We start from the raw sequence: 27,490 nt of genomic DNA, 5'->3' as shown, positions 1-27,490 counted from the left end.
AGGTCTCGCCGTGTACATCCTTCTTTTTCATCCTTATGTTTTTACCAATGGCATGCTGTACACTTGATGCAGCGTACGCCTTGGAAGCCAAAGAAGTCTTTTGCCTCCGGTACTGGGTTATTTAGGCCCTGCACCATAACTTTATATTATTATTTTTGTTTTCCATATTTGTCCTTTTCCAGTTTTTTTGGTTCGCGAGGAATGCAAGGAAGGCGCATTCTGTTTATAATTTCTACAAATAGTTTTACGATTCCATATAGCTATATATATATGTATATTTTGGATCGTTATAGATGGTGGAGTTGATAAAGCTATGTCCCTATTTCTGACTGTCCGTCTGTATGTTTATTAAAATCAATTTTCTGAAGACCACAGATACACAGAGGAAAAAAAAAATACACGCCTGGTACCAAATTTTTCAATAACATCCTTTGTCAACTACATACATACAACAAAAACATGTAATGTAGACCGCGCAACTTTGTCAACATTGCAACAATTCGTTGTCGCAATCTAAACTTTATGCACATCCGTTGTCTAAATGGTAACAAACGTGGTAAGCTCTAAATACGTTGTAAGTAGTGAGCTTACCACGTTTGTTAAAATTTAGACAACGGATGTACATAAAGTTTAGATTGCGACAACGAAATATTGCAATGTTGACAAAGTTGCGTGGACAAACATGATTTCGCATAATATGGGGGCACCTCGAAATAAAGTTTAGAGGATCAAAAATCTGTTAATTATAGAGCAATCGTCATAAAATGTTGCTCAATTTAGTTTTATGTATCAAAAAATTAGATTATATTGTATGGTGTATATCGGACTATAATTGACCCTACCTCCCATATAAAGACCCCTTCAAAAAATCACTTTAACGCTCATAACACTTTTAATAGAAACAAAAATCACTATAAATTTTATGAGATCCATAATTGACCTCATAACTAAGCCAACTATGAATATTTAATTGGTTAAAAATCACTAATCCAAGTCCCTAAAACATAAAAAAGATTTGCTGGCATATTTCAGTTTCAAAATTTTTAATTTGTTCTTTATTAAATATCATATTTTTCATCGATTTTTTATATTTTTACATTCGTATTAATTATTCGTTATCTTTTTGTTTTTTTTTTCTTTTGTTGCAATATCTAATATAAAAACTAATTATAAAAAAAATAAGTTAAAATTTCATTAAACTATTTCGAACTTATAAACAACAATAGCTTCATTTAGAAAAAAACTACATCTAATAATAATAATATAAACGTAATAATAGTGAAATAATAATTAAGTAAAATAAGTACATACACACAAATAATTACAACCAAAATTACATATAAATTGAATTAATTTTGTGCAAATAATTAAAAAAATTAAATTTTATTTTATATATTTATATTTAAGTGGTTTTATTTACAAGTGAATTCTTCGTAATTCTCTTCACAGACATCACATTGTACTTGACAGCACCATTTGAATTGACAACGACACTGGGTGGTGCGTCGTATGGAGTGTGTATTATAGCCACGCCCACAACAAAGTAAATCACAGCTTTGAGGTCCATGCAAGGTGCGATTACAAACACGACCCTGAGTACCCTGTACACCTTCCAGCATATTGCGTTCACAGTAATTGGGTGACGTTTGCAAATAAACCAAATCCATGCGTTTGGGAAAATTCATAACCTTGCCGGCACGATTTTTTCTGACAAAATAAAAGAAATTAAATTATAGAAAAATTATTTTAAATTAAATTAATTGGTTAATTGTATGTACTCACTTGCTTAAAACTAATTTCAGTCCATTTTTGCCTTTGGCGGCTTGAACAATTTTGGCTTTAGTGTATTTTTTCATCAAAACATCACCCACTACACGAAATGAGGGTAAACTTTTCCAGCAGGTCTTCATAACACAAGACCCCGAGACACCATGACATTTACAATCTGTTTTTAAAAGATTTTTTACCAGCTGAAATATATAACATTAATTAGATTTATTTGCCTTAGTTATAATACTAGAAGTATAATATTACCCTTCTTCCTGCTCGATTATTGTGTAAATTCATTAAACTTCTGGCATCTCCCTCAATTTCGCGGGCATCAAGAAATTTGCGTGCAAATTTCATACCAAATTCTATGTCCGCCGAACATCCGCCCCATTTCCAGGGCTGTTGCGCCTCACCAGGTGCACTATCGAAACCAGCCTGTGAACCTTTACGCGATGTGGGCTTGTGACGGACATCACAACCACATAGCGAGATATTACCTCTGGCACACGCCGCTGTTACTGCATGAGCTGCTCCCGCACTTGCTATCGCATAGGTGAAGGCAGCTTCTCGAGATCCTGTGAAAGAAAAAAAAATTTGGGTTAAAGTAAAATTAAGAAATGGCTAAAACTTCCTATAAAAAATAGAATTAAATATTAAAAAAAACGTTTATGACTTATTTAAAAAGTAATGAGATCAAAAATATCATAATTTGAAAATAGCCGATACCTTCAGATTGAGCTGCGCCGAATCCTTCAAAAAATAGATGGACTGGCTATAAGCAGTATATCTGAGAAAACAATACACTTAGAATCCCAACGGAGCCATTTTAGTATCATTATAAATTAAGATAAAAGGTACTGACTAAAAATAGAGGGCGTGGCACCTTCCTCATAAATTAAATAAATAAATTCCTATATCTGGGAAACAATTAGAGCTAGAATTCTCAAATTTGACGCGTCCAACAATAAAATTCATGTGAACAATTTGGGAGAAATGGCTGGACTAGCAATAGGTGCGTGGCACCTCCCATATAAATTAAATACAATAATCCATATATCTGGGAAACTATTTAAGCTAGAATCCTCATATGTTTCACGGACAACTTTGACATACATGTTAACATTTGGGTAATAAATTGATTTAGAAATAGGGGAGTGTCACCGTCCATGTTAATTAAATACAGAAAATCGTATATCTGGGAAACGGTTAGAGCGAATACTCAATACTGCAGGAGCAACATTCAAATACATATGAACATTTAAGTATAAATTGAGAGGACTGGCTATAGTGCGCGGGCACCTCCCATATAAAGAATATATTAAACTGGTATATCTGAGAAAATAAAACAATTATTTGTCGGAGTTACTTCAAAAATGCTCTAAATTTTTAAAATTTCTGTAGGATTTCATATTTTTAACAAATATATATGTATATTTTAAATAAGTTTAAAACTGAAGGATCTCAGATATATAATTTTGACATTTTGTACCCAAAAGAATCTTGAGATAAATAAGATTTAAAGGACTATATATTATCCCATTAAAAACATCAGGCAAAATTTCATTAGAATTAATTGTAGTTATGTAGTTAGTTAGTTAGTTAGTAAGTAAGTTAGTTAGTTAGTTTGTTAGTTAGTTAGGTAGTTAGTTAGTTAGTTAGTTAGTTAGTAGTTGTTAGTTAGTTAGTTAGTTAGTTAGTTAGTTAGTTAGTTAGTTAGTTAGTTAGTTAGTTAGTTAGTTAGTTAGTTAGTTAGTTAGTAGTTTTAGTTAGTTAGTTAGTTAGTTAGTTAGTTAGTTAGTTAGTTAGTTAGTTAGTTAGTTAGTTAGTTAGTTAGTTAGTTAGTTAGTAGTTAGTTAGTTAGTTAGTTAGTTAGTTAGTAGTTAGTTAGTTAGTTAGTTAGTTAGTTAGTTAGTTAGTTAGTTAGTTAGTTAGTTAGTTAGTTAGTTAGTTAGTTAGTTAGTAGTTAGTTAGTTAGTTAGTTAGTTAGTTAGTTAGTTAGTTAGTTAGTTAGTTAGTTAGTTAGTTAGTTAGTTAGTTAGTTAGTTAGTTAGTTAGTTAGTTAGTAGTTAGTTAGTTAGTTAGTTAGTTAGTTAGTTAGTTAGTTAGTAGTTAGTTAGTTAGTTAGTTAGTTAGTTAGTTAGTTAGTTAGTTAGTTAGTTAGTTAGTTAGTTAGTTAGTTAGTTAGTTAGTTAGTTAGTTAGTTAGTTAGTTAGTTAGTTAGTTAGTAGTTAGTTAGTTAGTTAGTTAGTTAGTTAGTTAGTAGTTAGTTAGTTAGTTAGTTAGTTAGTTAGTTAGTTAGTTAGTTTGTTAGTTTGTTAGTTTGTTAGTTAGTTAGGATGTATATATTAACACACACATAAAATCCGAAGAAATACATCTAGGCCTCTACCGGGCCAACTCCGATCTACCAGACTAGAACACTAACCTACCGGAGGTCACTTATTGTATCAGACTATATGAAATTGTAACGGAACAGATATCAATTACAAATGACTTGTTCTTGCAATATATCCCAATGGAATTACGTGTAATTAGTAATAATGACCCGTAATGACTACAAGAACTCTTTAATTTAATAAAATTTATCCATTAATTTAACAAAAAAATACATATTGCACGACTCACCCACAAACATGACATGTGCAAACACATCTTTCTTCCACACTTGTGTACAATTCCAGCGATGACCTCTGAATTGATATTGACATTCTTGTGCGCCTAATTGATGACCCTCGCCCAAGGCAATCAAAGCATCTGGAGATTCAGTGCAAAGTTGTCTTTGCTGGGGCGTTAAGCCAGGTATACGGGCACATAGAAGTGATGATGTAAAACTGGATACTAATCTGACAATAATTAATCGAAATAAAAGTAATTTGTTAATAAAACGTACATCAAAAGAAGAAAAAAAAAATAACAATAAAATTTATATTAAAAAAACATCTCCCCAAAGAGATATATGAATAAATAAAACTTAGATCATACAAAAAAAAATCTGCTAGATATTTAGTTATAAAAAAAGACAAAACCATTCATTTTGTGATAAATATGCCGTCAAATAATTAAACCCACATACAATTCATGCAACAATTCAAACGATTATTTATTATAACAATATAGTTATTCAGTGATTACACTGGAAAAAATAATTTTAATATAAATATGGTGAAGGAGGATTAATAAAAATAGAAGAAAATTGTCCAAATATAGTCAATCAATCTATAATTTAAAATGTTTAAACCAAAAGCAACTTGTCAAATCATACGAATTAAGAAGATATGGATCTTTCTTGTTTACTTCGAACAGCCAAAAAATTAGCTAATTTGGAAGATAGATTATTTTGATTAATATTTCTCTGTGATTATTACTACGATCGATTAACTAATTACCTTATGCATTTTTGATTAAAAGTTAATTAATAATGAGTAGAACTCAATGTTTTTTGCTCACATTGTATCTAAACGATAAGCACTGAATCCAAATTTGGCCTCAGAAAATCTATATCTCATCAAGATATCTTAAAATCGAAAAAACTTCGTTTTGGAGACGTTGTAACAACGCAAAGACATATTGGCAATGTAAAAAACTCAAAAAATCGATTTTGATGAAATTTGCACCAAGGTTAGTACTGTTGCATCCCATTATGGGACTATAAAGATCTTAAAGGAAAGTTTTCTTAATTGAATTGTTATTTACATTAAGTAAACATTTCTTAAAATATAAGAAAGATGTAACAGAGGTTAAGCCTTTAAAGTCGACAGATTGGACTTTCAGACGTTTTAAAATGTTTTATAAATAATTATGGTTTTGCACAGTTATAACGTCTTTATGACATGACATCTGGAATCAGCTCTGCACAGTCCTTTAAAAAAGTATATATTAATAATTGGATTTCGACTTATTCAAATTTTGTTGGCATGTGTTATTATTAGCTAAATATACATACATATATTGGTATCTTGTGTACCCATATATCCCCTCCTTTACAGACTGAAATTTAGCGACTAACTAAATCGATGAAACAAAAAAAATGTCGAAATAAATAGGATATAGAATCCAAAGTAGAAACGTTCACAAGTGCCCTGACTAAATCGTTTGCTCGTTGCGAAAGCGGAGATCTGCCCAGGAGAAACCCTGGGTAACAAGGAAGAACCAGAACCTTGGGAAGACTCTTCGTAAACTATACAGTATGCAGTATACTAGGATGAACATCGTAGTAAACTTGTTGAATATAAGAAAATCGTTCGAAAAGCCAAACGAGACCCCTCGAAACTCTTCTGTAAACAGGTAGATGACGTATCAAAGATAAAAAATTGCTATAAAAACTCATATCCAACCGAAATCTATGATCTATGACATGGGTAGGAAGCAGGAAGATATGGAGGAGATAATGAAACTCTTAATGGACTCTAAATTAAATAAATCTGGTGCCATAGACGAACCGATATTGGGGAAAAAGAGGTTAACTCAGTTAGTACAACTGGTATGGTTAAGAAGGAAATCAAGAGCATTCTATAAAGCCAAAGTACCGGATGATATATATATATATTTCAGGCACCACATGCTTAAATTTTATATATACACGCATTAAATGTGAGGATGCAAGTGTAATATTTATACCCAAACCTGGAAAACCTATCGACCGATAAGCCTTATGTCCTACTTAAAACCTTGGAATGGATAGTCCATAGCATGGTTAAAAGCAGTATACCAGACAAAGACCTCAAAGCAGTAGAAACCAATTTAAACGAAGTTGTCACTGTATTTATAGGTGAATTCCTCGATAAAAAACTGTAAACATAGAGGTATGTATTCGCATCATCAATGCCTTCAATGACGTGCACACTGATATTCTTATCCAATCCTTAGATCAGTTTTATGTTGACCGGGTGCCCCGTAAGTGGATCAACTACATGCTAAGGAACAGATAGACAAGCTACGATATGCACGATATAACTATCAGGAAATTGGTATTTCGCGTTACACCACAGGGTGTCAATTTGTCGCGAATAATAATCTCCTACGGACTGAGCAAGGACTTAAACCTATTTGCTATGCAGACGATGTCGTAATACTTTTAAAGGGAAAGGATCCAAATTACTTGTGTAAAAGAGCTGAAGAGGCCCTGAATAAGGCCTTAAGCAGGGTAAGCCTGAATACGGCCTAAGCAGGGCCTCAATGTTATCCCGGCAAAGACGGAAATCAGTCTTTTCACAAGAAGGATAAAAATTTCTATGTATATTGAACCCTGTTTTTTTTAGGCAATAAGATACTGGTGACAAACAGAGTTAGGTACTTAGGTGTAATCTTTGACCGGAAATGAGAATGGAGGCACCACATAAAGGATAGAATCAACGAGGCACATCGGTGCTGACCGTTGTGTAGGAGAACCAATTAGGCCAATTCTATCTTATGCTTGAATAATCTGGTGTAGTGTAGATATTCCACCCATTGAAAGATATGTGGAGACACTTACAGAACACTCGGGAGTAGTCTGCAACGAAAGAGGGAAGCGAGCTCGAGGCAGTTAACCTGACGAACTCAAACCATTTGACGCAACATGGCAGAATTAAAAATGTGGATGAGAGAATCACATAAGGCAACTTTGAATGATGAAACGGTAACATGAACCAGTGACCCTAACAAGATCAGAACAAGAAGCCTCCTCAAAATGATATGATAAAATTGGATATGCGGATTCAGGCGAATTTACTTAGAGAGGAGAGTTAAACTGTGGAGCACTTTTATTGCAATTATCAGGATTTTGTGAAAATTAGATCCAAATATCTTGGGTGTGATATTATTCCGGATATACTTAACATACCTCACAAACACAGATTGGAAAATTCTTAGGAATAATGTCCAGAAAAATGAGTTCCTGAGTACCAAAAAATATTTTACCTGAAAAGGAGCGCACAACAGACTCGACAGTGGCCTCGGTGTGTTTCATCGGATTTGATGTGAATACATCCGTTTATCAACCAAAACTTATTAATTTGGGTACTGATATGGACGATTAGAAGGAAAATAATTTTAAACCATTTTGTGTAGTGTACAACTCACACATTAACATGGAAAAATAATAGCAACAATAACATTTTCATTCGTGTGTATAATTTTTAAACGTTTGTTTCCAAAACTCCAACATTGATTGTAGTTGGTGTGTGAGTATTTTTATTTGTTAATTTTTTTCTCATTTAGTTTGACTTTTAAAAAACCAAAACTAACAAACAAACAAACAAATAAATAAACTGACAGTTAGTAAGTTTGGCTTGAACGAATGACTGGCGGCATTTTAAAATACAATAGATTCGTACAAGTACAATACTTATTATTATTATATTTTTTTTTACTTATGTTTTTTATAAAATTTTGTTTTATTTTCAACTACAAAATGATTATTTTGTTTTTTTTCTTATACCCTACACCACTGCAGTGGGGAGGGTATTATGTGTTGGTGCTGATATTTGTAACACCGAAAAATATTGATCTTACACTAACCATAAAGTATACCAATCTGCTCAGAATCACTTTCTGAGTCGATTTAGAAAAATATAGATCTACGTCCGTCCGTCTGTCAATATAATTTGATGAAATTGCAAATATTCTTCTTTTGGTCCAAAGACGAAGCCCCCATACAATGCTCATAAATATGTTAAATGTTCTTGTATCTCTTTAAGAATCGGCAAAACTTTATTTTATGTAAGTCTTAATAATACTGCAGATTTTCGTAATGATCGGACCATATTCTCTATACAAAGTCCCCTTCAAAAAAATGAAATGGTCAAAATTCACTTATAAACACTAAAATCACGACGAAATTCTGTATAAATAATATAAGAATAGGCCCATTTTAACTCCCTGCCCCCATATAACACCTCTTTTTTTAAGAAAATATTTAATTTGAATTATAATGGAAAAGAAAAATTTATTTTGCTGGTATAGGGTATGACATGACCACCCATGCCTGAGTACAATTTTCTTTTTTTTTTCTCTTGACTTAATTCGTTTTCTTATTGTTGTTGTTGTCTTTGTTGCAGTGCTTAAGATCTTGTCGCTTGAGATACAACAATACAAATATGAAAACAACAATATCAGTAAATAATAGTTAATAAACGTTTTAAGCTCCTAAAGATTAATGCGTTAACATGACGATTTCATGCTGTGTCAAATGTGCTACCAATCTATTGTCTATTTTTTTTCTATTTCATTTAAATGTATGCATTTTTTTATGTATGAGTAAGTATTTGTTAATAATCAATAGTTTTTTTTTTGTTGTATTTCATTTAAGCAGTTAATTACATTAATCTTACGATCATAATCGTGTAAATAATACCAATCCAACTTTGTTGTACTCTTGTCAATTCGATTTCAAACAAATTCAAATTGACGTTAACAGCATTTCAATTCATTGGATTAGAAAAAAAAGAGAGACAAAATTAAACAAAAGTTCATCAAATGCGGTAGGAGAAAAAGTATTTTTCGTAAGGAGAAAACGATAAGAAATTAGCTTAAAGTGTTTAGATGATCTTGCATGTAGGGATCTTTCGTGAGTGTAGTACTTAACATTTGTTTTGTTTTCTTTTAAGTTACGAAAATTTGCTGTTATCGATCACTGATCAGCTAGTGTTAAACTACCGCATGCATAGTTTATCAGTAACTTATTATCATTCCTCAATTTTATCCTTATATAGAACTAACAACTTTATTTTGAATTTACTTTTACTCTAAACAAATATTTTTGACATGACTTGAAACAAAAAATACATTTTGCTTAATCCAATCAAGCAACCAACCCGCTGCCTGCCTGCCTACATCAAACTCATTAATTGTATGTGGCACGACTTGGCAGTTAATTGTCTTAATTCCGCCATAATTACATAAATCAAACTGAATTTAACTTCAGGTGGAATTGTATTTCAAATCTCTATACATCTCTTAAGCTTGTGTGAGTGTTACTGTGCGCTTGTCCGTCCGTCCATACATACATCCATCTATTCGTCTGCTTTACTCTCTGCATGTTAACTTATTCATCCATGTAAATCTTATGAGTTTCTCATGTGTATGAGTAAGAGTGTAAATTGAAGATCATTCATGATGAAGTTTTTAAGTTTTTTTTTCTAGTGATTCATGGACGATCTATATTAAGTAGTTACTATTTCGAATGAAATTTTTTTTTGGGGCCATTTGGGTTTAGAAATAAATATTCTTTTGTTGGTTATTCTTTACTTTTGGCATTTGGGTTAAACTTGGAAATTAATTGTTGTTAAACTAAATTACTCATGCTATCGTATGACACAGTGTTGTAATGAGCAGAGATTTTTAAGAACTAGGGCCGAATTACCGCGTACATGATAAGCTTTTGTATCGGAAACCCATTTTGATATCGAAATTAAGCTAAAATGTACTTAACTGTGGCGGAAAATGCGTCAAATGCACAGCATGTCGTTGGTAAAAACATGGGGGTGAAAGATAATGACATCCTCGGAGAGAGTTCTAAGCTACCTCAGCATTTAAGCGAATACTCATAGCCATAGGTAAGGTTCACATCATATGGGTACCAGGCCACTCGGGCGTAATCGGCAATGAAAGAGCGAATGTAATAGCTTTAAAGGGAAGGGAACTCGAAGTAGTTAACCTGACGAACGCAAAACCATTTGACGCAACGAGGGCAGCATTAAAATTATGGGCGAGCGAAACCCATAAGGCATAAGGAATAATGAAACCGTGGGTAGAACCACAAAGATCCTATGGGGTAACCCTAACGAGAGCGGGACGAGAAGCCTCCTTAAAATGAATAAGTCTGAGGTTAGTATGTTGGTACGTATTCTAAGTGGACACACAGTATTACGGACACACCTATACAAAATTGGAAGTGCAGATTCAGACGAATGTAGAGCATGTAGAGAGGACAGTGAAACTCTGGAGTACTTTCTTTGCCATTGTCATGCTTTCGCCGAAATTAGATCCAAATATCTTGGAAGTGATATTATTCCGGATATAGTATCCCTCACGAACTCTGATTGGAAAATTCTTAGGAATTAAGTCCAGAAAACTGAGTTCATGAACATCGGATTTCATTTAGTGAATACTATATAAGGTTTTTTTTTCTTTTTGTTTTTTACCAACAAACATCCACAATAGTGGTCTAGGTGTATTTCTTCGGAATTGATACATCCCTCTATCAACCTAACCTAACCTCAATTGACTACCGTTTATCGCGGAATCAGATAGAAAATTTGGTTTGTTGAGAGTTTATAAGATCACTTATACATTATTACTCTGTACCTCGGACCAACAGCTCCGAGTAACTGACGATGTTATTCATAACAGGGTCAATTACAATTACTTGTAATGTGTAGTTGAGCCATAATCAATTACAATTACTTGAAATGAGTAATTGTAATTAAAAGTAATTTTAATTGGCAAAACTTCAATTACAATTACAAGTATTTGTAGTTGGTAAAGCTTCAATTACAATTACTTCAAATGTAATTGTAAATGTAACCATTACGTTACATTTGATTTCTAATCGCCGAGCTTTCGGTAACATAGTATTCCACAGAGAAATTTCTATAGTCTTCGATCCTATTAAGTCCAATTCAGTTTACAATCCTCATCGATCGTAACCATTACAGTTCCTTCACAAGACTATCAAGCAGCTTTAGCAACAGTCAGGATCACAATTTTGATGAATCTTATATATTTCTCTCTAATATCCAGTAAAAGGTAAGTCTTGCGATTTATAGATTCGCGAGGAGTCAGATTGGAGCTTTGATCAAGTAAGTACTGTTTGAAAGATCTCGAAAAATCATGTTTGTGCTTTGGAATCATAAAAACACGAAACATATACTCTTGATAGTAAAAGATCAACTTGAAAAACTTCTCTCGACTTTTATTAGTGTTTTTCAAATTGATCTTCTACTCTCAAAAGTTTATGTAAACCATCGAAACTTATTCAATTCAATGCTGGTAAAGCACCCGACCTTATTAGGTAATATTGAGATCATGAATTCTAAAGAATATACCGGTTTATCTTGGTTGCTAGTATGATGGTCTAACATTCTGTAGGTTCAGAATTCAATTCCTGCCAGAGAACTTGATCGGTTTCAGGAATGTTTTGACAAGCTGGGTGATGAATGTTAAGTACTAAAAATCTTAATATTAATTTATTAAGAAATTTTTCACTAAAATCATATAACCCACCTTTTTATGACCATTTCATTCACAATTTTCCCACATTTTTCCAGCAAGATGAACAGAACGATAATGCACAGATTTTAAACAATTTACTAGTAATATCTTAGATAACACCCAGTAAAATAAAAATGTTGCTATAAATTTCTGTTGCAACATAACGTTATGTTGCGTGATAATATTTATTTTATTTACATTTTTCCACCACAGTCGTCTATGGTGTCATGTGAACATCTGTCACATTTGCGTTTGTTTTGGTCTTCGAAAAGTTGCAAAATTTAACAAATTTACTAGTATTTATTGCATTCCCTGTGCAAGTTTTAACACTTTATGTTTTTTTGTATATTTTTCCATACTTTAGTTAGTAATAGGAACACAATTGAAACTAGTGTAACATTTGATAAATCATGGTTGTGCTTACTCATTTGTGGAAAACACACACACGTCCATATATACTATCCTATCTAGTTGCAGCATTATATGAGATTTTGTTTTCTTGTTGCATGTTGCAACAAACAACGCCTTAAGTAAAGATTTGTTTAAACAAAGAAACCAAATCCTGATTTATGTAAGATAAGAAAGCGAAGAGAGATGCAAACAGGATATCAACTCACAATTATTACATTAAAAATAATTTCATATAAAATATATTCGTAACTTAAATACAAGTAAATTTTGAACTCGTTTATATTGTTGAGACGACGTGATTAAATATGTTGCAAGCAGTGAACACGATTTTTATGGGAAACAACTAAGGATATGAATTTTTAGGGTATGGATGACAACGAAATGCCCTATAAGGTATAAATATTAATTTACGTTTACTGGTTGAGAAGGGTTCTCTTACAATTCTTAGGGAATATGTACTGAATGGTCTATAATCTAGTCTATAAAGTTGTCTATAGTCTAGTCTATAATTAAGTCTATAGTCTAGTCTATAGTCTAGTCTATAGTCTAAACTAGTCTATAGTCTAGTCTATAGTCTAGTCTATAGTCTAGTCTATAGTCTAGTCTATAGTCTAGTCTATAGTCTAGTCTATAGTCTAGTCTAGTCTAGTCTATAGTCTAGTCTATAGTCTAGTCTATAGTCTAGTCTATAGTCTAGTCTATAGTCTAGTCTATAGTCTAGTCTATAGTCTAGTCTATAGTCTAGTCTATAGTCTAGTCTATAGTCTAGTCTATAGTCTAGTCTATAGTCTAGTCTATAGTCTAGTCTATAGTCTAGTCTATAGTCTAGTCTATAGTCTAGTCTATAGTCTAGTCTCTAGTCTAGTCTATAGTCTAGTCTATAGTCTAGTCTATAGTTAGTCTATAGTCTAGTCTATAGTCTAGTCTATAGTCTAGTCTATAGTCTAGTCTTAGTCTAGTCTATAGTCGTCTATAGTCTAGTCTATAGTCTAGTCTATAGTCTAGTCTATAGTCTAGTCTATAGTCTAGTCTATAGTCTAGTCTATAGTCTAGTCTATAGTCTAGTCATAGTCTAGTCTAGTCTAGTCTATAGTCTAGTCTATAGTCTAGTCTATAGTCTAGTCTATAGTCTAGTCTATAGTCTAGTCTATAGTCTAGTCTATAGTCTAGTCTAGTCTATAGTCTAGTCTATAGTCTAGTCTATAGTCTAGTCTATAGTCTAGTCCATAGTCTAGTCTATAGTCTAGTCTATAGTCTAGTCTATAGTCTAGTCTATAGTCTATTCTATAGTCTAGTCTATAGTCTAGTCTATAGTCTAGTCTATAGTCTAGTCTATAGTCTAGTCTATAGTCTAGTCTATAGTTTAGTCTAGTCTATAGTCTAGTCTATAGTCTAGTCTATAGTCTAGTCTATAGTCTAGTCTATAGTCTAGTCTATAGTCTAGTCTATAGTCTAGTCTATAGTCTAGTCTATAGTCTAGTCTATAGTCTAGTATAGTCTATAGTCTAGTCTATAGTCTAGTCTATAGTCTAGTCTATAGTCTAGTCTATAGTCTAGTCTATAGTCTAGTCTATAGTCTAGTCTATAGTCTAGTCTATAATCTAGTCTATAGTCTAGTCTATAGTCTAGTCTATAGTCTAGTCTATAGTCTATAGTCTAGTCTATAGTCTAGTCTATAGTCTAGTCAATAGTCTAGTCTATAGTCTAGTCTATAGTCTAGTCTATAGTCTAGTCTATAGTCTAGTCTATAGTCTAGTCTATAGTCTAGTCTATAGTCTAGTCTATAGTCTAGTCTATAGTCTAGTCTATAGTCTAGTCTATAGTCTAGTCTAGTCTATAGTCTAGTCTATAGTCTAGTCTAGTCTATAGTCTAGTCTATAGTCTAGTCTAGTCTATAGTCTAGTCTATAGTCTAGTCTATAGTCTAGCCTATAGTCTAGTCTATAGTCTAGTCTATAGTCTAGTCTATAGTCTAGCCTATAGTCTAGTCTAGTCTAGTTATAGTCTAGTCTAGTCTAGTCTATAGTCTAGTCTATAGTCTAGTCTATAGTCTAGTCTATAGTCTAGTCTATAGTCTAGTCTATAGTCTAGTCTATAGTCTAGTCTATAGTCTAGTCTATAGTCTAGTCCATAGTCTAGTCTATAGTCTAGTCTATAGTCTAGTCTATAGTCTAGTCTATAGTCTAGTCTATAATCTAGTCTATAGTCTAGTCTATAGTCTAGTCTATAGTCTAGTCTATAGTCTAGTCTATAGTCTAGTCTATAGTCTAGTCTATAGTCTAGTCTATAGTCTAGTCTATAGTCTAGTCTATAGTCTAGTCTATAGTCTAGTCTATAGTCTAGTCTATAGTCTAGTCTATAGTCTAGTCTATAGTCTAGTCTATAGTCTAGTCTATAGTCTAGTCTAGTCTAGTCTATAGTCTAGTCCTATAGTCTAGTCTATAGTCTAGTCTATAGTCTAGTCTAGTCAAGTCTAGCCTATAATCTATTCCAGTTTATAGTCCAGTCTATAGTTTAGTCTATAGTCTGGTCTATATTCTAGTCTAAATTCCAGTCCATATTCTAGTCTACATCCTAGTCTAATCTATTCATGGACATTGTAGGGTACCCAAAATCACAAAAATTAAGATGCAATAATAATAAGTATGTATAATTTTGACTCCTTGGACTTTGGAAAATATACAGATGTATTAGTGCCGCATACCAACAAAAAGAAGGAATGAAAATATGTATGCGTGTCTCATCCATACGATACTTAAACGATAGAGACGCGCTTGCGTGCAGTTAATGATGAAAATGAAATTGTTAATAATTGATTGAAATTTTAGACAGACCAACAAACCAACAATCAGACATATAAATAGACAAACTATGGCATACATTTTTTTCTTTTTTCTTCTTATTAAGTTACATTCATATTTACACATTTAAATCCAAGGAGACAACAGGCTACAGTACACGTTGCATATCACATTTGTTCAAAGCATGTTGTTCTCCGATATTTGTTGCTGTGTTTGTTTGCGCAATTTTGCCATGTAGGTGAGATTTTTGTGGGCTACCGTGAGGATGTTTTGACACACCTTTCGTTTTTACTTTTAATAAATCATGTTGTTTCACATGTTTTTATTTATTTTTAGTTTTATTAAGTTTTGCTTTATTACGAAAAAAGTACATGTATGTTGTTACTGCCTTCGATTTAAAGTTTTAATTTTAGCAACGTTGTTAAACATTAAATTCGTTGTTATCACCAGTCATCCGTCGAATATAACAATATAATTATTTACTCATGTGCTCCCTGTTTCCCATGTGCTACTACTACTCGTAAATGCTTTATTTAGCCAAAAGGTTGAATTATTTATTTCACTTATACACACACAGATTTATCACCTGCAGGAGTTGTTGTGAATCAAAATAAGTAGGGGCGTTTAATACGACTGAGCCGAATCTTTAATACCAAGAATGTCCAACATTTCGATCTGTTGCAAACGAAATGATAATATCAATATACACTCTAACTGTTTTAAAAATAGGTTTTACATGTATTTAATTTTTTGATGTTAAAGAAAATTGGTCATAATTATATGTTGGAATTTATAATAAAGGTCCCATGAATTACGAGGATTGAAAAATATAAGTCATTGAGAGATAATTAGTGAATAACGTGAATAGACATATATTTGGTAAATTTTCCGTACAGTAAATAATCCGCTGATGCAATGTTTTTAACTCTGCTGTATATATTTTGAATTTTTGTTTAAAAATTTATCAAACAGATCTCGTATATACATATTTCAAGGTTATAAATAATTATATCTTCTCATTAGGAAGTGATTGTTAATGGTCGTTTTACATCTTATCGATTTGTCTGACATCACAGGAACATTTCTGTGCCGAATCTTATATACCCACCATCAAACCATGTGCTTTACCTATTTATTAGATATTCATATGTTAAATTTTGCTATCGTGTATCGGTAGTAATATGCACATTATAGTAATTTTACGGCCTTTGAGGAGGATTTAGTTCATGAACCGATCTCTAGAGAGTTTAAAATGGATATTAATGTTAAAAAAACCTTTATGTAGAATTATTAAAATGTTTGAATGATTTGTTGAGAGGTGTTACATAGGGGGTATGTTTAATTATGCACCGATCCACATGAAATATTGAAAAGTATGTATTTTTGGAACCTATAAAACTTGTGATTATATAAAATTTAATAATCATTTTAGTTAGAGAGCCTTAGTATTTTTTAAAGTGGACCTTATATGGTTTCTTGGATCCAATATGGCCCAATTCGTATGAAATTTGCCAGAGAGATTTGAATTCCTTGTTTCGGATGAATTCTGTTACTATACTGTTATTTTGAAGGTACTTATGAGCGTTTAAATAATTTTTGAAAGGGAACCTGGGTTTAGAGGATCATATAAGGTCCCCTTATGTAGAAAGATTTCAATTCTCGTAGAATTTCATTGCAATACTGTTACTTTTAAGCTAGTTATAAGCTTTAAAGTCATTTTTGGAAGGGGATCTTATATGGGGTAGGATCAATTATAGACCGATTCTTATGGAATTCAATAGGTAGATTTTAGTTCCCATAAATCACGTTCATATCGAGTTTTATAGCTATATTTGTATTTTTAAGCCAGTTATGACCGATAAAGTAATATTTTGATGGGATGTTTATATGTAGGGTAGGGTCAATTATGGATCAATCCTCATAAAATGAGCGACTTTGGTTCATACCAAACTTGTTGTGTCGAATTCGCTGTAATCGTTAAAGCCATTTTCTGAAGGGGATCATATATGGGGGGTAGGATCAAATTTTGTCCGAACCTCATTAAATTAAGTAGAAAGATTTTTGTTAGTTGGGAGTGTTAAAGTAATTTTGAAGGAGGGCTTCTATAAAGGGTAGTGTCAGTTATAGGGGAATGTCAGCTATACTTTACAGAATAGTTTCTGGGTACTTAAAACTAACTTGTGCGACATTTCATTACATTTACTGACAAATTAAAATTTTTACAACGATTTAAATAATAATCCGGGGGTCACTTGTACGGGGGCTATGTGAAGGCGTGGACCGATATTGCCCGTTTTCAATACCAAACATTTCATCAATGTAGAATATTTTTGGAAAATTTCATCTTCCTAGGTCCATTCATCTGGGTTCTATCGTAGTTTCAACATAAAGGACGGACATGTCTATATCGTCTTAGAATTTTACAAGGACGCAGAATATACTTTATGGGGTATGCGAGCGATATTTGTGTTACAAATGGAATGAATAAATAGGTTCAATTTTGTAACAGATTCAAAAAGAACCAGTTAAAAAACAAAAACTGGACTTTCATTCCATCAGGATCCTATACATACGTATATCTGATAATATGTTTATAGATTCAATATTGCCGAAAAGCCAAAAAGTACCAGTTGAAGAACGAAAAAGTACAAAAAATCTATTTTTATAGTTTTCATTCCCTCACGACTCACTCAATTTCAATAATTCAGAAAATCAAAAAAGTACCAATTGAATGGCGAAAAAGTACCAGAAAGTTCCCTTTTATCGATTTTTATTCCATGTTATAAAATATTCCAAAAATACCAGTTGAAAAACAAAAAGTAACTTAAATTTCACTCTTATAGATTTTTATTTCATCAGGATCCTATATGTCTGATTATATGCTTCTAGGTTCAGTATTACAGAAAAACCAAATAAAGTACTTTTCTACGGATTTTCATTTCCTCAGGACTCTGTTCAATATAATAAAAAATTCAAAAAGTACCTTTCGAAGAACTAAAATGTACCAAAAGTTTTACGTTCTTATTTATTCCAGGCTCTACATGGTTAATTTCATGTTTTATATTCAATATTAGAGAGAACTCAAAAAGTATCAGTTAAAGAACGAAAAAGTACCAAAAATTTAAATTTTTTTATATGTTCCTATATCTGCTTAATTTCCCACGCAAAATTTCCATCTTTGATTTTGCCAATAACAAAACAATAATAACACATAGCTTCTTACGTAACGTGTTGGTGAAGAGTATCGTATGGTAAGGCATGACCGACTGTAATGTCTTACTTATTTTATAATTGATCCCTGATGCTAAAAAAAAGGTTCAATAATATAAAAATATCATAAAACAGAACAACTTTAATTTGTTACTTCTATATACAACACAGTCATTAAATGACCCTTTATGTATAAACTATGTTGTACATACATACATATAGTGAGTATTTCGATGGTGTATGATGACGATATCCATAATGTGATATTGAATCTTTAACTCATCTTTTTCATATTCATCAGAATGTGAATTTTTGTGTTGTTATAATTATTACTTTCAATTTTTTTTTTTTTTTGTTTCTTTTTTCACCAACATGTTAAACATGATTTTAACATGTCCGCATTTTTGTTTTAATTTTTAAATTGCTGTTTTCATTTAAACTTTATTTTTTATTTTTAGCAATTTGGTAGTAAAGTAATAATTGGTTTAAGTTTAAATGCTAAATGATTGACTACTGACTGCTTTGTGGCAAGCAGTAACAGAGGCACTGCCACTTGAATTCTCGACTTCGATGAGATGTTTGTGAATTCCTTAATATTTATGAAAATTATATACAAACTATAAATAACTATAGAAAGGTTCAAACTAAAATCAGCCCATATTAAGATCTTGTCAACAACATCAGGCAACATCGTCATCATCAACGGCGATTCATCAAGTTCCATTAACAACAACAGTAGTTATATTGTTGCTGTTACATGACTGAATATTTTTTGTTTTGATTTTGTAAAGAAATCATTAAAATATGTACATTGATGGGTAAATTTTATGGAATACTCATTTATATCTGTTGCTGCTGATTGCTGATGACAACGAAATGATGTGTGTTGTGTTGATGGTTGCTAGGCCTGCGCAAATGAAATGCTAACAATGCTGTTGTTGATGATAATGATGTCGTTGTTGTTGACGTTGGGGCATTGTTGGATTATTTTTATTGTTGTTGAATGTGGTGGTTGAAGCGCCTGAGTAGACCTAAGTTTGAGTTTATACAAACAAAAGTTAGGTTGCTGTTACCCTTAACAACACTGTTGAAAATAACAAAAAAAAAAAACCGACAACATTACCAGCAATTATTTGCCATTGTTCCTGATTTAAACATGTAATAACAAATAGCAATATGACATTCTGTTATTTTGCCTGTTGTCGGTATTCATTATTTTAGTTTTTGGCGTGACCGTCATGCCCTCAATGTTTTCTTTCTCTTTATATCATACAACAATATGTGTTTGCCCAAGGATGGTAAAACCAAATGTTTTGATAAATGACCAAATAAATGGCTTCCTTTTTACCTTCTATTGGCATACCACTTACAGTTATGGTATATTTTTTTGGTTATATACATTAGACCAACTCCCGAAAAAAGGAATGATTTTGTATAACAGATAACCAAACATATCTTTAACGATCACTCAAATACTCCCATGACTCGATCTGCAAAATTATAAGCGTTGAACATTAAGAAAGTTGAAAAATCTCTGCTACGGAATACGGAAAGGATCATCGCTCTATTGCCGGAAAAAGGTGAATCTGTCTGGCAACAAACATTGAAGAGACACCACAGCACTGGGCGAATTCAATACGATGATCATGCACATACGTAATAAAGAAACAACTATTGCGCTACATCATATCCAAACTGAGGTCCCGAGAATCTTGTTTGGATTTCGTTAATACATTGGAAGTAATTTTTGATCAATCAATTGAAAAACGGAAATCTCTTAAACTCTGTTTAACAGACTTTGAGAAGGCTATTGATATCATTAGTCATAGTGAAATATTCACATTCCTCAAATAGAAGGAAATGTTCTCCACTCTTTGAAGACCTCGAACAGCAGTTAAATCACCAAATACCGACACAGAAATGTGTCAGTAGCTAAAAATGTAATTTTTAGCTACCACGATTTTGGTCTAATCGGATAAATAACACCAACATCCAGCCCATGAAAATCTTCGAAATGATATGCTATTTGGTCGGTATTATTGGAGTTTCACTGGTGGAAATTATATGTTGTATCAATAAAAGTCAGCCCTTTAGTTACCCTTTTAGGAAGTTTAAGTTCGTTTCTTGACCCCGGAGGAAAAATCACCCATTTGTGACTATTATACGTTGATACGCGAAAGATTCTGCGACATTATCAATCAGTTCTGGAATACTAGAATTGATTGTACGGTATCTAAGGTCTTATGACAAGACTTTATGTGAAAGCAACCAGGATACTTATTGGAATAGATAGATGCAGTCTTCGGACTCTGAGGGATTATAAGCAGCATTGATCTATTAGGGCTTATGTCATTTAGTGGTACAATGTCATACGGGACTTCTGTAGGCTGCAATGGCTAGAAAATATGTTGCAAGAAGAACTGAGATAATATAATATAATATAAGATAATATAAGCCTCGCAGTGTAGTATTTGTATCTATGAAATTTTAGCCACATTGGAGATGTGGCTTCAAGAGCATAATACACGGCTAGAAGTAGATAAACTTTGAGTCCAATGAGCTATGTACAAACATAAAATGCCTACATCGGTAGCTGTCAGTTAAAATCTAGAATAATAAACGAGAAAAACTTAAATAAAGGCAACAGCAGTCACCTGACTGGTCAACATACAGTGGCACTCACTGATTATAACAATTAAGTTGGAAAATCAAAAAAGTCATCAAAGCGCTGATATTGCTACAAAATTTACCAGTTTCCCAAGGCCATGAGGCTACAAAGAGCCTTATCACGAGATCATACAAATAGGCTCTGTACGTTGAATGGAACGTACACCGAATCGCCGGAAGAGTCTTATAAACTTATCTTGGACAACCTTTTTACAGGTTCTCGAACAGAAAACATAAATCAATTCTCTTCGTCCAGTAGAGGTAGGTAGATGTCTGGCACTTTCGACTTTTAGCCCGTATAAATCTACTGGACCTGATGGCATTTTCCCCTGCCTTTTGCAACTAGATGGAGATATCTTTGTTGCACAGCTGATTATTCAAATCGAGACTCTTGACAGGTTATATGCCTAAATCTTGATGTGGAGTTAAAGTCATAGTAAAGGCTAGTGGCAAATCTGAACATTTTCCAAAATCCTATAGACTAATTAGTTCCTTTTCCAGAACAAATGGTAAAATTACTTGACAATTACATCAGAGAAACCTATAACAGGTTTAAAAACTATTTGGCAATTACATTAGGGAAACCTATCTTTTAACAAAACCGGTTTAAATTTACCTACTAATCCGGTGACTGCAATTCATCGTGTTACGACGAGAATTGAGAATCCTTGACTAAGTATAATTTGGTCTATTATTAGGTTCTCTGAGGTAGTAAAATATTTAGGGATAATTCTTGACAAAACCCTTAATTGGAACTCACATGTATCCAGTACGATCAGTAGAGCTATTAGAGTATTATATGCCTGTCAAAGGCTATTTGGTAATACATGGGGTCTAAAACCGAAAATAAGACAATTCTTATTTATACTTCCTTAGCCTGTCTGTTGGGAAAAGGTGAAACAGACCTCCACTCGATCTTCTCTGAACAAACTTTATCGTCTCGTCTGTGACTCTATAACGGGTGCTAGTAAAATTCGCCGATCTGTAATCGCCAGTCTAAAAACAGGTGACTTGGAATATAAGTATATTGAAATTATTTATCAACGACTTATAAATCCGCGTTCATGACATTGGTTTTTGGCCGTTCCTTCGAAGTAACCAATGGACCAATCAAACATGGTGATAGCAAAGTGTCTCAGATATCACCTGAACAGATATATTTGAACACATACCGTGCAATTGTCCAACACTAAGGTCTCGTTCAACCTCTCACCAATCAAACCTGTTATGTTCATGCATAATTTAAACCCGTTATGGTGAACAAACTGCACAAAACTTCCAAATCTGGAGAATTGGCTACTTGTTCGCTTGTAGGTATTCAGATAGTGAGGATTCAGATTATTTATCATAATTTTCTTCTATCAGAATCTTAATCTATTTATTTTCAGTAACCAGATTGATTCAGTCTCGTTTCATTTCGTTCTCTTTTTTCTCTAATCTCTAATTATTAACTATTCTAGATAGAGAATAATCTCTATGGTCTCCGAGTGGAGTTACCGCTCTTTGAAGCGCAACGCTTCGCAAGATAACCTAACCTAGCTCTTTTAAGAAAATTTCCAAGTTGCGAAACTTTAAACACACCGAGAAGAAATTACATGCGCAGCAATAATTTCGTGAAAGATCACGATCTTTATCATTTTATTGGGAATGACATATCAAGAACCCAATGGTTGACTATATGTATTTGATGTGTAAAATTTTACAAAATGTTTAAAAAGCGTCAAAAAAATATACACGCTAATTAGATCATATAATCATAAAATCATTATCATCATAATTAAGGTAGAGAGCATTAAATAATCGGGTTTAACCAACCATGATTTGTTTTATTTGTCCATAAATAAAGTTGTTTTTTTAAAATTTATTTAATTTGCTGTCAACATAAGCCTTTGTTTTATAAAACATTTCTGTTTATTGTTAAACAAAATCATTTGTCTGTTTATTTCTACTATTGTTTGGTCATGATTTCCCGTATGTGAATTTTATAGTGCAGTTGGGGCAATTGTCATTTGAATGAAGTGAGCTAAAGTTGTGAAGTTGTGATTTGAATGAATTCTCTCACCCCTTTCCGTTTCATTGACAATGAATGAACGAACATATAATGACACAACGACTGACATTCAACACGTGTTAAATGATTGTGTTGTTTGAACTTCATTCACTCAATTTTTTGTCATTTTGAAGAAAAAAAAAAAACAAAACACACAGCACAGAGCACAGAGCAAATCTTTACGATCTTAAAATGCTTTAAATATTATTTGGGTTTGGCTTTAGGGACTTCCGTTTAAGTACAAATATTGTCTGTTGTTGTTTTATGTTTGAACGCAATTTAAAGTTTAATTACGGAAATGAAGTTTCAGCGATTTCGTATCAGTTTTCATTATATACTTTTAAGAGTTTAAATATATTGGTGGTGATGGTTAAATACATCTCTATTTTCTAGGTTTTGCATGGTCTTACGAAGGTTAACTTTTTGTAAACTGAACAACTTTATATTCCATTAATATCTCATACAAATATTATTTTAAAGCTTTGGGCCATTCTATCTGCTGTCTGTCAATAGGAAATGAAGCCAGAACAGAGTTTCTAAAAACTTTAATTCCTAGATATTGGAACAAATGTCTAGTCTATAGTCTAGTCTATAGTCTATAGTCTAGTCTAGTATATAGTCTAGTCTATAGTCTAGTCTATAGTTTATAGTCTAGTCTAGTATATAGTCTAGTCTATAGTCTAGTCTATAGTCTAGTCTATAGTCTAGTCTATAGTCTAGTCTATAGTCTAGTCTATAGTCTAGTCTATAGTCTAGTCTATAGTCTAGTCTATAGTCTAGTCTATAGTATAGTCTATAGTCTAGTCTATAGTCTAGTCTATAGTCTAGTCTATAGTCTAGTCTATAGTCTAGTCTATAGTCTAGTCTATAGTCTAGTCTATAGTCTAGTCTATAGTCTAGTCTATAGTCTAGTCTATAGTCTAGTCTATAGTCTAGTCTATAGTCTAGTCTATAGTCTAGTCTATAGTCTAGTCTATAGTCTAGTCTATAGTCTAGTCTATAGTCTAGTCTATAGTCTAGTCTAGTCTAGTCTATAGTCTAGTCTATAGTCTAGTCTATAGTCTAGTCTATAGTCTAGTCTATAGTCTAGTCTATAGTCTAGTCTATAGTCTAGTCTATAGTCTAGTCTATAGTCTAGTCTATAGTCTAGTCTATAGTCTAGTCTATAGTCTAGTCTATAGTCTAGTCTATAGTCTAGTCTATAGTCTAGTCTATAGTCTAGTCTATAGTCTAGTCTATAGTCTAGTCTATAGTCTAGTCTATAGTCTAGTCTATAGTCTAGTCTATAGTCTAGTCTATAGTCTAGTCTATAGTCTAGTCTATAGTCTAGTCTATAGTCTAGTCTATAGTCTAGTCTATAGTCTAGTCTATAGTCTAGTCTATAGTCTAGTCTATAGTCTAGTCTATAGTCTAGTCTATAGTCTAGTCTATAGTCTAGTCTATAGTCTAGTCTATAGTCTAGTCTATAGTCTAGTCTATAGTCTAGTCTATAGTCTAGTCTATAGTCTAGTCTATAGTCTAGTCTATAGTCTAGTCTATAGCTAGTCTATAGTCTAGTCTATAGTCTAGTCTATAGTCTAGTCTATAGTCTAGTCTATAGTCTAGTCTATAGTCCAGTCTATAGTCTAGTCTATAGTCTAGTCTATAGTCTAGTCTATAGTCTAGTCTATAGTCTAGTCTATAGTCTAGTCTATAGTCTAGTCTATAGTCTAGTCTATAGTCTAGTCTATAGTCTAGTCTATAGTCTAGTCTATAGTCGAGTCTATAGTCGAGTCTATAGTCTAGTCTATAGTCTAGTCTATAGTCTAGTCTATAGTCTAGTCTATAGTCTAGTCTATAGTCTAGTCTATAGTCTAGTCTATAGTCTAGTCTATAGTCTAGTCTATAGTCTAGTCTATAGTCTAGTCTATAGTCTAGTCTATAGTCTAGTCTATAGTCTAGTCTATAGTCTAGTCTATAGTCTAGTCTATAGTCTAGTCTATAGTCTAGTCTATAGTCTAGTCTATAGTCTAGTCTATAGTCTAGTCTATAGTCTAGTCTATAGTCTAGTCTATAGTCTAGTCTATAGTCTAGTCTATAGTCTAGTCTATAGTCTAGTCTATAGTCTAGTCTATAGTCTATAGTCTAGTCTATAGTCTAGTCTATAGTCTAGTCTATAGTCTAGTCTATAGTCTAGTCTATAGTCTAGTCTATAGTCTAGTCTATAGTCTAGTCTATAGTCTAGTATATAGTCTAGTCTATAGTCTAGTCTATAGTCTAGTCTATAGTCTAGTCTATAGTCTAGTCTACAGTCTAGTCTATAGTCTAGTCTATAGTCTAGTCTATAGTCTAGTCTATAGTCTAGTCTATTGACTAGTCTATAGTCTAGTATATAGTCTAGTCTATAGTCTAGTCTATAGTCTAGTCTATAGTCTAGTCTATAGTCTAGTCTATAGTCTAGTCTATAGTCTAGTCTATAGTCTAGTCTATAGTCTAGTCTATAGTCTAGTCTATGGTCTAGAAAAAAATGTTATTGGAAATTCTCAAAATCTGTCAAATAGATACCAAAGTTAAGGCCTAAATCAACATGGTTTTCGTGATTGTCTAAAATTATGCCTTTTGATTCTCGGAAATCTATTCGATTCGAATAAGTGTGAATGTTAAATGCCAGCTCCTGTTTGCGGATATTTTGTAAGATTTGAAAACTTTTAATTTCTTCAACGAAAAAATTCCATATTTCTAGTCTGCACAAGTTAAGAAAACATACAAAAACAAAAAACGTAGTCGGTAAAAAAAATCTTTCAATTTAACGCATAAAAATCCTATCATATGTATAATTTTTAATGCCTCCGATATTATTTCGTATGTGGCACAATTGTTTGCATGCGCAACAATTGAGTCAAGAGCTTTGATTATCATATCTGACATACCGAAAATAGATAAAAACGAAACAAGATTAACATATTCATGTTATTAAAACAATAAAAGCCAACAACTAACCAGCAAATCAGCCAACTATCTAGCCCCGGCCAACCTCATTTAATGCCCAGGCAACAATCATTTAAAAACTCATAAAATTATAAAGAATACTTTATTTAATATTTCTTTTATGCGCTTATTTCATCCAAAGCGCAGGCGTACATACTTGTTATACACATTGATGGTGGTGGCCACCACCAGTATATGTATATTAAACCATGCTTATGGCATGCCATAACCTATAAGGTAAATGCAATGAGTAAAATCCACAAACAAAAAAAAGAACTAAGTTTGTCCATAACATAAAACATGCATTGATCACAAACGTGTGCCAATAACTCGCAAAAACCACACGACTCTAGTTAATACACATGTATGGACTTGAGAAGTAGTAGTTGTAGTAGATTCGGTAAGTTTTCTTAGTTTGGATGGTTGTTTGGTTGGATGAAAGTTGTATTGGTTGTTGTTGTCGTCTACCCACCGCTGTGGTGTAAATTGCCATTGAATGTACTGGTCCATTGAAATTGGGAAATATTTTCGTTTATACGCTCAAAAAACTAAGAACAGTTAAACATTGTATGGTAACTGCTGGTTCAAACAGAAATAAACTCGTTCCCCCTTTTGGAATATTGAAGGTTTTCATGAGTTACCCGACTTTACAACCTCTCTTCATTTGCAATATCGAATTCTTCTTTGGCCTCCCTGTGTGTTCCAAATGAATGTACGATTTGTATGTGGTTCTCTAAGTATATGCCCCATCCTTATCTACTTTTGATACCGGATATTGTACTTCTTTACGTTATCTATTGTCGTACACAGAAAAAAATATGCACATTTTTTTTTCTTAACAATCGTTTGCTTAAATTTAATTTCGATTTTTATAAATATTTTTATTTGGGTTTATAACGAATTTGTTTGATGTTCACACAGAAGGAAAATATTTTCTAACAAACACTTTATTGAAATAAATTTAATTTTCAGTAAATATTTTTACTGATTCAATAAATGATTTTGTTTGAGTTTTATTTTTATGTCAGCATATGGAATACAACAATAAAACCAGTTTTGGAATGTACTAAAATGAATTGATATAATTCTTATTTGGTTTATAACATTTAATGTATAAGTGTTTCAGTTTTCACAGTACAAAATAATAGTTTCTAGAATTAGAAACGTTTTCTTAAAAATGTTGTAAGTATATATGTAATTTTTTACAAATTTTAGTTTTAAATTTTTTAGTAAAATTTTTGTTTAAATTTAGTATATATTTTTTAACAAAATTTTTATAGATTCAATAAAAAATTTTGCTTATTATTATTGCCAAAATACAATAAATAATTTAACTGTTTCAGATAACATATTTACTTGAACTTCAGTACAAATACTAATAACTTTTGTTATTGTTTCAGTAAAATAATTGTTTGGAAATGTTG

At 32.3% G+C, this 27,490-nt stretch overlaps 1 protein-coding gene across 4 annotated transcripts in view; it reads right to left on the bottom strand.

The window, feature by feature from the left end:
* Positions 1–1,081: 1,081 nt before the first annotated feature.
* The window catches only part of LOC119607869 (protein Wnt-2), a 48,258-nt gene continuing 21,849 nt past the window's right edge, over positions 1,082–27,490 (bottom strand). For all 4 annotated transcript variants that reach the window (XM_037961979.1, XM_037961980.1, XM_037961981.1 and 1 more), the window contains exons 3-6: positions 4,396–4,613; positions 2,035–2,345; positions 1,783–1,970; positions 1,082–1,707 (exon numbers count right to left, since the gene is read on the bottom strand). In XM_037961979.1, coding sequence (XP_037817907.1) covers positions 1,413–1,707; positions 1,783–1,970; positions 2,035–2,345; positions 4,396–4,613 — 1,012 coding nt within the window. In that variant the 3' untranslated portion in view covers positions 1,082–1,412. The remainder of the gene's footprint in view (positions 1,708–1,782; positions 1,971–2,034; positions 2,346–4,395; positions 4,614–27,490) is intronic.

This window comes from Lucilia sericata, unplaced genomic scaffold (genome assembly GCF_015586225.1).
Source record: "Lucilia sericata isolate MDLA Ls3-8-SP2 unplaced genomic scaffold, ASM1558622v1 Contig000756F_arrow, whole genome shotgun sequence".
Lineage (NCBI taxonomy): Eukaryota > Metazoa > Arthropoda > Insecta > Diptera > Calliphoridae > Lucilia > Lucilia sericata.
This window is presented reverse-complemented; position numbering and strand designations above follow the sequence as displayed.